The sequence below is a fragment of the Coptis chinensis genome, chromosome 6 (genome assembly GCF_015680905.1).
Source record: "Coptis chinensis isolate HL-2020 chromosome 6, ASM1568090v1, whole genome shotgun sequence".
NCBI lineage: Eukaryota > Viridiplantae > Streptophyta > Magnoliopsida > Ranunculales > Ranunculaceae > Coptis > Coptis chinensis.
The window spans coordinates 30150714-30160704 of NC_141461.1; the positions used below are offsets into that span (position 1 = coordinate 30150714).

The 9991-nt window shown below is 39.3% G+C and overlaps 2 protein-coding genes across 2 annotated transcripts; both read right to left on the minus strand.

The window, feature by feature from the left end:
• Window positions 1-551: 551 nt before the first annotated feature.
• Window positions 552-4508, minus strand: LOC147492523 (Tetratricopeptide repeat (TPR)-like superfamily protein). The gene has a single exon (XM_086568763.1). It carries the CDS (start codon window positions 4470-4472, stop codon window positions 2301-2303), a length of 2172 nt encoding a protein of 723 aa, XP_086424889.1. The 5' UTR covers window positions 4473-4508; the 3' UTR covers window positions 552-2300.
• A 464-nt stretch (window positions 4509-4972) lies between these two features.
• LOC147492524 (F-box/LRR-repeat protein At3g26922-like) lies at window positions 4973-7202 on the minus strand. The gene is made up of 3 exons (XM_086568801.1): window positions 6001-7202; window positions 5752-5908; window positions 4973-5649 (listed from the first exon to the last, which is right to left on the minus strand). The coding sequence occupies exons 1-3, from the start codon at window positions 6922-6924 to the stop codon at window positions 5636-5638; spliced, it is 1095 nt and encodes a 364-aa protein (XP_086424927.1). The 5' UTR covers window positions 6925-7202; the 3' UTR covers window positions 4973-5635.
• Between the last annotated feature and the right edge of the window lie 2789 nt (window positions 7203-9991).

A 9991-nucleotide genomic window follows, 5' to 3' on the forward strand; every position in this document is an offset into this window, starting at 1 on the left:
ACTAATCCCAAAAATAGGATACAACAAGTAACAGATGACTATTAAGTCCTAATCCTAATAATAACTCTTGTTGACTTGAGAGTTGAGATAGATAAAAAACAAATAATCTAACACTATGAATACCTGTATAGGGACAACAACCTCAACCTAAATAAACAGAAAATAATCAAAGGAATGAATTTGTAATAGTAGAAATTAATAAACACATTATGCGTAGCCACTACTCTCGCTGCTTCAATTCTTTTCTTGGACATTAATTGCAAAACAGAGTTTCTGTTCTTGTTGTTTTCGAAACGACCAGATTTGAAGTTCGTGGAGATTAGGCCGAGTCAGCCCATGACGTTGAACAAAGTTCATCCACTCAGTCTTAAAAACAAATTTTTTAAAACCATGCCAATACTTGAAAGTTAGGCATGGAAACACACCTAGATTGTCGACAATCGACACTTTCAATTCCTTGTTTTTATCACCCATCAAACAAATCTTCTCAGTTTCAGTTAGGATGTGTTCAATATCTCCTGTAAACAACCACCTATTCTCTCCACGGCTTATATCAGTCTTGAACACGTTTTTCCTCTGCAACCATGTCATGTCTATTCCTCCAACACTCGCTATTGTTTCCATCATATATTCCGGCATTACTGGCGGCTTTTCTTGAGTCTTCTTCCCCTTGAATTGCATTGCACTAACTGGCGGCTTGATTCTGGTCACTTGTACTAGTGTCTTTAGCTTCTTTTCTGTTATGTGCCTGTTAGTAACCTGTGTCTTCTTGCCTGTTTTATGTTTTCGCTTTCCAGTACCGTCCTTGGTATCTTTGCGCTCCGTAATCTCAACGTATTCATCCCAAGTAAGAGTTAAAGAAGCTTCCCAATAGCTATCCAGTTCACCCATCTGAACGCTTGTTAACTATCAAGGAATGGGAGAAAAGTAGAGAGGTTATTGGAATGGAAATAGGAAACTAGTAATGCAGGGGAAATAGGGTTTCTTCGAGTGCAAGTAATAAGAGACGAGTTTCTAATTCTGTGTGTTTTGTGTTACCGGTAATGAAGGATGAGAGAGAGAAAGAAAGAGAAGTGACCGAAATAGGAATGTGTGGTTAGATTTAATTAATTTAATTTAATTTAATTACTTGAAACCAGTGTGACTCTCTTGCATGTGTGAGCCGTTCTTTGGTTCCAGAAGCCTTGTTCTTCTTTTTTTTTTTTTGGGACATTGAATTAGTTTTTAAATTCTTTGTTAAACTGAGAGCTAAATTGAACAATTTGCTTCTGTCATGTGGATCACTTGCCAAGACATTGGAGGTTGTTCCAGGAGGCCTGGAGTTCGAGTTCATACATGAGCAGTTATGGGTAACGATTTAACAGAAATAAGGCAACTGAGTATATATGATATGATATCATAAAGACATAAACAGAATAGAGAAAATTAAAGAAAAATGTAAACCCAAAACCCTGACATGTGAAGCGGAGTTTCACACAGCAATGTTTCTGCAATAGTTCTAATGATTCACTAAGATGATCCTATATTCCTATTTACCGTCTACACTCAAACCTGTCTAAAAAAGCAACTACAAATATAACAATGGAGAATACACCGTTTGAACGCGATTATTCAAGTGGATCCTCACCTTATGAGGACTTCAATGAGTAGAGAAACTCCATGGTTTAATTTCTTCAAAGCATTGGAGTACAGTGGCTCTACAAGATTAGCAATTCTGGGAGCATAATTGACTGCAATCTAAACTCAGTTGGAGGTGCTAATCTGAAGGTTGGGCTCTACATGGTGAACACTCTCGGAGTATTATACAACTGACTACTAGCTGCATTTATCTCGAGGGGGACTTAACTGTGATCTGCACCAATCTTGAGCGGTATATCATTGATTACAAGATATATGGAAGTTGAAATGCCACAATTTGTTTAACTTGGTGATGGCTTTGGATCAAGATTTGAGGATATGTCACCGAGCATCACAGAAATAAATGCAGAATTGCAGACTGAGGAGGTTGCTCGTCTGCACAAGCTAATAGTGGTTTGTTTTCCTGGTGATTAAGTGAAAGCACCTGAGTTCAAGTCCCTTGTATTCATCGTTTTAGTATATACAGCAGAAGTTGCCTCCTTTGCACATCAATGTACTTTCAGATTCCAAATAGCAGGACATCAGTATGATTGTTTGAACAACAAAGAATAAAAAATCAGGCTTTGGCTCCATTATTATGGATGCATTGTATTTCTTGACAATTTCTGGGAGTGTACATGGCGCAAGGAGAAAATGGCTGCTAAGTAAATTAGACATAATGTTCACCAATAATCTCCACAAGAACACATCCCCTCTCTGAAATGATGAAATCGCTTTGCATCTCTAGCAATTATCTCTCTTCCAACTGCTTTGGATACATACTTTATCCACGTATGACAATCACCACAAACTCTAAGGTTCTTGAAAATCCTGATACAAGTAGTCTTGTTTCTACTATTCAAGAGCCCAAAGGCTATGGCCAGCTTCTCACTGTGATAATTCAAGGATCTCTCTTTCTCCTTTTCATTCAAGTCCTGCAATACAAATCCAGTGTCAGGAACATAACCCAAAACCTTAATTCTTTCGCTTAAACGCTCTAGCTCTTCATCAATCTCTGTTGCCCTCGGATGTGATAAATCTCCAGCCATGAAAGTCTCCACCTCTTTATCAACCTCAATCCAACTCATTGCAGGGGCTTTCTTCAATTTCATTTCCTTGATTATTGTTTTCATCTTAGTTACCTCATTCCAACGGCCAGTCGAAGCATAAATGTTTGTTAACAGGATATGAGCCCCCTCATCCCCTGGTTCAAGCTCAACAACTCTATTCATTATTCGCTCCGCCATCTCCACTTTCCCATGGATCTTACATGCACTAAGCAGTGTCCTCCATAGAACCACATCAGGGTTCTCCACTTGGGCTATCAGCCATTCAGCTTCTTCAAGTCTTCCAGCACGACCTAGTAGATCGACCATGCAAGCGTAGTGATCTCTTGACAGATCAACGTTCCCATTGCTTTTCAAGGAGAAGAAGATTCGGCAGCCTTCGTCAAGCAATCCTGCATTGCTGCAGGCAGACAGAACACTTAAATATGTCATATCGTTTGGCTCAAGTCCCAAATTTTGCATTTGATCAAATAGTCTAACCGCTTCACGCCCATAACCACCCTGAGCGTAACTGTAAATCATGGAGTTGACTGAGACAACATCAAGTTCATCCATATCATTGAAAACAGATCTGGCCATTTCAGTAATCCCACATTTGCCATACATGACCACTAGTGCTGCTCCAACAAATGGATCCACATCAAATCCACACTTCAACACTAAAGCATGGATTTGCTGCCCCTGTCCAAATATTGCAAGGGCAGAACATGCCCGAAGAGCCGTAGACAAAGTGAAAGCATTTGGATGAATTGCACTTTGGATCATCTGGCGGAACGTCAATAAGGCGGACTCTTCTCTACCATTTTGAACTAAACCCATGATCAAGGCTGTCCAGGACACTAAGTTTGCACTTAAAAACCCATCAAACACTTTCAAAGAATCATCGATCAAGCCACATTTGGAATACATAGTTAAAAGCGACGTTCGAGAAGCAACAGCAGTCTCAAATCCACATTTCATAACAAGACCATGGATTTGCTTTCCTTTACTTATATCAGCTAAGTTTCCACAAGCTATCAAGACACTTGAAAATGTAAAATCATTCGGTTTAATACCTTCACTAATCATATCCCTGAAAATCTCTAAAGCTTCTCCATCCTCACCATGTTGGGTGTAACCAACAATCAAAGCAGTAACCAAAACGACATCCTTATCCACAATGCAATCCAAAACCAACCGAGCTTCCTTCAGTTTCCCAAACTTGGAATACATATCAACTAATGCACTACCAACAAAAACATTATACACCTCCAAACCAGAAACCAATAACCTTCCATGAGCTTTTAACCCTTTGCGAAGAAAACCCAACTCCGCAAACGCTCTAAACACACTAGAGAAAGTAAATTCATCAGCATTAACTCCCTCCAAAACCATCATTTCATACAACGCAATACCCTCACTATACCTTTTACAACGAATGTAACTAGAAATCATAGAGTTCCAAATCACAATATGCCTTAGAGGCATTTCATCAAACAAATTCCTCGCCTCGTCCACAATATCACATTTTAAATAAGCGTGGATGAGTTTATTGCCTAAACTTAGGTGAGGAAAGCCAGATTTTTTCATATGAAGATGGATTTTTCTGACTTCTAGTATAGATTTTGTTTCTGCGCATTGTCGTAGGTGATTGGTGTAGGATTGGAAGATTTGAGAAGGGGTTTTGCTGTGGTTTTCGTCAAAAGGAAGAGTGAGAGTGGAAAGATGCTTAGCTTGGGTGTGAAGAAAGCGCCTGAAATTTGAAAAACTGTTATGAGTAACGGCTATTTGCTTGCCAATTCTTTGCATAATATGGTTTGTTTAAGGAACTGTTTGGTGGACTGACATAAAATGGCAAGGAACAAACACAAAAGAGTTGCTTCCTACAACTTTCATGCAGGATTTAGTATTTAGGATTAAATTATTGTTTTAACCCTTGTATTATTGGTCAAATAACATTTTTCCTCTTGTACAAATTTAACAGCTCTTAAAACACATTGTACTTTTAGTCAACTAATATTCTCATTCTTGAACATATAGGCATAACCCACTAGGATATTGTGTGTTTATCGGGAAAAATAAAAAAAAGTTACAATAAAGTGTGTTTTTTTTAAACACACCATATCCTAATCATCGGATTATACCCATGTGTACAAAGGTGAGAATGTTAATTTTGTACAAGAGGGCCCGTTAAATTTGTACAAGGAGAGAATTAGTTGACCCGGTTAAATTTGTACAAAGAGAGAATGTTAGTTGAGAATGTTAGTTGACCAAAAATGTAAGGGTTAAAACAGTAGTTTATCCTAGTATTCATGCCACAAGAAAAGTGTTGATTTTATAGCTATTGAGTATCACCAATTTACAGTTCAACACTTCAACACGGAATTTTTTTTCAAATTGCAATAAAACAAGCACAACTGACTACGTAATTACGTAAAAGAGCGTAACACATAGAATCTTTGTTTACATTTAAGTATTTAACGGCAGGTTGCTACGGTTTTCTAGTTTGATTTGAGCTAGACAGTAAAGCATGACTGTAGAAGAGAGGATTAAGTTTGACTAAACATACTGGATTCTATAAGAAGGTCCAAAGCGGAATCACTTCCACCCATCTTTACAAAATGCCAACTTAGCAGAAATACTTAAAGGCAAACATCGATTGAATCAGCTGCAGATATGTTAACTTCAAGCTGATATCCTACATGAACAAAATCCCAAGGCTTGAAGAGGCTCTTGGATAAGTTAGTAGCATGTCCCCAATTTTCCTCAACTCTGTCTTAGTCATGGAAGCTTCCCCAGAGCTCTGGGTAACAATACTCATTTTCTCCAAAGACTTAGCACTTTTTAGTAGAAACTGTACAAATTTGATTTCGTACTCCCATCCTCTAAAATTTTGAATCTTAACTGACTTGAGGCTACGCATGCTGAAGTTGTACCCTAGATAAGCTTTCAGATCAACCTTTCGATGCTTTTTAGACTTTTTCGACTTGGCAATCACCACAGAGAAAATTCAGTTAGAACTTCAAATATAATAAAATAATTTCGTAAAAGAGCAATTTAAAAGATATATATATTGCTAATGAATTACCAGATTGGTCTCCAACAAAAGAGTTTCGTGACAGCTTCGACATCGTTGTAAGCACAGCGATGTCAGCATTCTTGTATGCAATCCCCAGCTTGAGCCACTTCAGATTATTGAAAAACGTTTTATGTAAGTTTGAATCTCCAGCGGAGTATTCACATGCCTGAGAAGCTCAAAAGAGTATATGGTCAGATTAATCAAGGAAACCTAATTCAAAATTTTAAAGGATTACTAACATTAGTAGAATACACATACCACCATGCAATCGCGAGACAGTGAAATAGATTGTGCATATCTAAGTCCTTCAATATTGATCTCGCACCATGCACCAACCAAGTGGATTTTTGCATTGACCAGTGAGATAAGATTGTCTAGAACACACTCTTCTCCGAAGTCTTCCAAGTATAATTCGATTGATACTAGTGAAGGAGCAGAAACTTCTATACCGAAAGGAAGGTATAATAGAAGGCTATATTTTGGTAGACATTGTTTTATGAACAAAATCTTCAGCTGCTGGGCAGTTATCTTCAATAACTCGTGATTCCTAAAATCACAATTATCAAGGATCAAAGTTTTCAAGACAGGTAAAGCAGAAGAGAAAAGAGCATTGGTTTGTTCGTTATCCACAAAAGTGACATGTTCTAGACGCAGGACTTGAAGAGAAGATATGCATGCTAAACTCAGTGGACTCACTAGCGCATAACTCAAACTCAATTTGAGTTCTCGTAGTGACTTACATGTGTGAAGACGAGGAGTTAATTCAAATGAATCCACATTAACAATTTTAAGATCAAGAGACTGAACATTACGTCTGGCAGCAGCGATGATCCACAGATTTATACGAGATGGATCGTCTTTGATATGTCCCCATGAAAGTCCAAGTTTCAGTAGACCAGAATAATCGCGTAAAAGTAGTACAGTGTCTATGAACTTGGAGAAGGTTATAGGTCCTTCCGTGTTTTGGTTTCTTCCCTTGAGAACAAGGAACTGAGTCTGATCAAAGTCTAATGAGGGAATAGAATGCCAGAGATCTTTCCATCTCTTTGACAAAACACAGGTTTGAACTACATAGTTGGTTGGGAGAAATGAAAGAAGATGATGAAGTACACAGTCATGCAATCTACTTATCCTATCAACACTTGTCCTCATTCCTTTCACTTTCCCTTGTTGATTAGCCATTAGGTAGTCTGAGGAAAATGCTTTAAAAAGTAGCAATAGAAGATTAAAGAAAAGATAAATTCTTAATGCAGTTCATAAGACACAGAATACTAAAGGTATACAAAATTTCCATCAATAACAACACTTTCAAACTTTAAATATACATTGTAACAACAAACACCATAGTCATCACTATACAACAAGATTTACGATTCCTTAATTAAAACCATATTTTACCTAATGATCACACAAAGGACTGAACTTAAAACCCAACTGAATAGACTTGCTTATTTAAAAGAATGCCAACTTACCTGAATGATGAGTGGAGACAAACAGTGAATGAGAATTGCAGAAAAGCAACTCACTCCCTACGAGAAATGAAATGGATTCACTATATTAAATGTTCTAGGTATGATTTGTTTACTGTTTTTTTCCCCCCGAGGGTGTTCATGGGTCGGTTCTGCGATTCCTATCGGGTTCGGGTCTTTCAGTTTTTTTACTTGTCCATGTTCATACACTTGGATGTATTGCAAACTCTAAAAGTGGTACAAGAAATTGTGACCAAATCAACTAATTTGCAGATGGAAAATATGAGATGGAACATGTAAGGGATCGGACATCCTATCAAACACGTGATGTGCACGCAATCCACACACAATGACTCTACCGACTCGACTCCAAGAACATGAGCACTCGCTCACTCGTCAAGATCAAATCGACATTAATGACTCGTCACTCGACTTCATCTCGTGACAGCATCACCTACTACTCTCATCATTGCTATCATTAGCATTAGGCCTCCACCCACCGTAATACCCAAATTATTACAGTTGTTTACCATCATTACGCCTTATGCCAGCTCAAACAACATAACACCTATAGTTACTACACACGTGCTCATCTTAATCACATATCTGTCTAGACCACCACACGTGTCCTACCAAATGTACGCCCTCAAGGCCTAAAAAAGTCACCCTCAGAACTATGTTGGCTTGATTCCAGTCTCACTTACACAGTGTTAGATACGTAGGCCGCATCTTTTTACTCACGAAGAACAACCATTTCCATCAACCAAAACCATCCATTTTCTTCATCCTAAACTAGAGCTAAGTTTTAAACCATTGGTGTAATGTTCTATTAATCCCCTAGAACAAAATTAGACATTTACATTTAGCGCCGGGTGTGGTTGATTTATTGAAAATCCGATAACTCACATAGCTCTCTTCTCCAGTAATCAACCTCCTCCATTCAAACTTCCATAATGGACGTTGATTTACCTCATCCACTTACCACAATTGAACTAGCAGCCTAGCTACACTCCCTTCAAAAACAATACGATGCCTTCAGAGCCACAGATCTTGATCCACCAATCAATGCATGGTTTTGAAGCAGACTACCATGCAAATATTGAAGTTGCCACCCTAGCAATAGCTCAACGTCCTCACGCCATTACAAAAGTACACGGGAGTAGAGACATGTCTCAATCTGTTCTCCAAACATTACAAAAGTTTGACAACTCTCCTCTCACCAAAAAGATCCAAAAAATAGCTGCACCACTACACTTCCAGCAACGGGAATTTCTGATGTACGTACGATGGTTCTACCTGTCCTTTTGAACACATCAAAAACTTTATGCAACGTCTAACCATGTACACTCATCTTGACAGGCTGTTATGCCGTCTTTTCCCATCAACCTTTAAGGGTCCAGCTCTCAAATGGTTTTTCGACTTACCAGTTGACTCCATCACAAACTTCTATACCTTTAAAACCATCTTTGCCCAAGAATTCTTTTACAATCAAGCCAAACAACCTACCATGGCCACCATCTTCAAAACTAATTAACGACACAATGAACCACTCGAGTCCTACCTTTAGTGCTTCAAAAAGTTGCTTCAAAAGTTGTCCTGTCACCCCCCCGAGTCAGCCATCATCATTGCCTTCCGCAATGGCTTGACACCCATTTCTGCCCTCAGTCGATCACTGTTGAGGGCCAATCCCATCACATTGAATGGCTTGTACAAAAAAAGTGAACAAATACATTAAGGAAGAAAACGACCTTGCAGGACTTGTCGAAAGACATGAGCAAGTTGTAGCTACATCAGACCACAATCCATGGCCCAAGAGAACTCGATGACGAACTTTTCACCATTCATCTGACCTGGCCACAATCAAACAACCGCACCTCGTCTCAAGTCTACACACCTCTCAACAGATCCTTGTCCTACATCTACAACTGTTTTAAAAACACCAGACGGTTCAAACCCGAGATTAGACCAATCAAGGAGATTCCCGATTGTGCACATTGCTAGTTCCATGATATTCGCTCTCACCCTACTAACCGATGTCGTGGCTTGAAGAATTACATCCAGGACTTGATCGACCATGGCAAGTTGGCTGACAATGTCGACTACCCACAAGACCTATTCCATTGTCTTTTGCTGGCACAACGCGATCGCTCTCGCTCCCCACTCAACTGCAGAAATCCTGCTCTTGCTCGTCGTCGTACCCATTCACCAAGGTGACAACCATCACCACCTCCAGTTCCACATAACAATCACAATAGACTCCCAACTCCTGTAGTCCACCAGGATGACGACAGAGTCATCCACACCATCATTCAAGTAGAAGAACCAGTAGCAGATTACTCCCATCGTGACAAGCCCTGCTAGATCGATGATAGGAACCATTGCTACAATCTCACCCACACACGAGCATCAGTTGTTCCTCCTATCAAAGAGATGAGTCCAGCAATACTCTACTTCACATATGACGATCTCAACAAAATCTATATCCCGTATAACGATGCACTCGTTGTCCAGCTCAAGGTCAAAGGAGTCCGCGTGTAGAGAATCCTAGTTGAACTTATAAGCTCTTGCGACATCTTTTATTACAACACCTTCAAGCAGCTTGGCCTGCCTGATTATATTCTGCCTTGGTCCCAACAGTCACCTCAATCTATGGCTTTAATGGATTACGAACCGACCCAAAGGTGACACCCTCCTACCTGTGTCCATCACGGACAATACAGGCTACAAAGTCACAATACGGACTTGCTTCAGCATCATTGACATCCCATCCTCATACAATG

Bases quoted from the DNA above. Each gene is read 5' to 3' on its own strand.
- LOC147492523 (XM_086568763.1), bottom strand. From the start codon at position 4,472: ATGCAAAGAATTGGCAAGCAAATAGCCGTTACTCATAACAGTTTTTCA.
- LOC147492524 (XM_086568801.1), bottom strand. From the start codon at position 6,924: ATGGCTAATCAACAAGGGAAAGTGAAAGGAATGAGGACAAGTGTTGAT. The intron at 5,909-6,000 runs GTATGTGTATTC...TGAGCTTCTCAG, and splicing joins TGTCTCGCGATTGCATGGTG to GCATGTGAATACTCCGCTGG.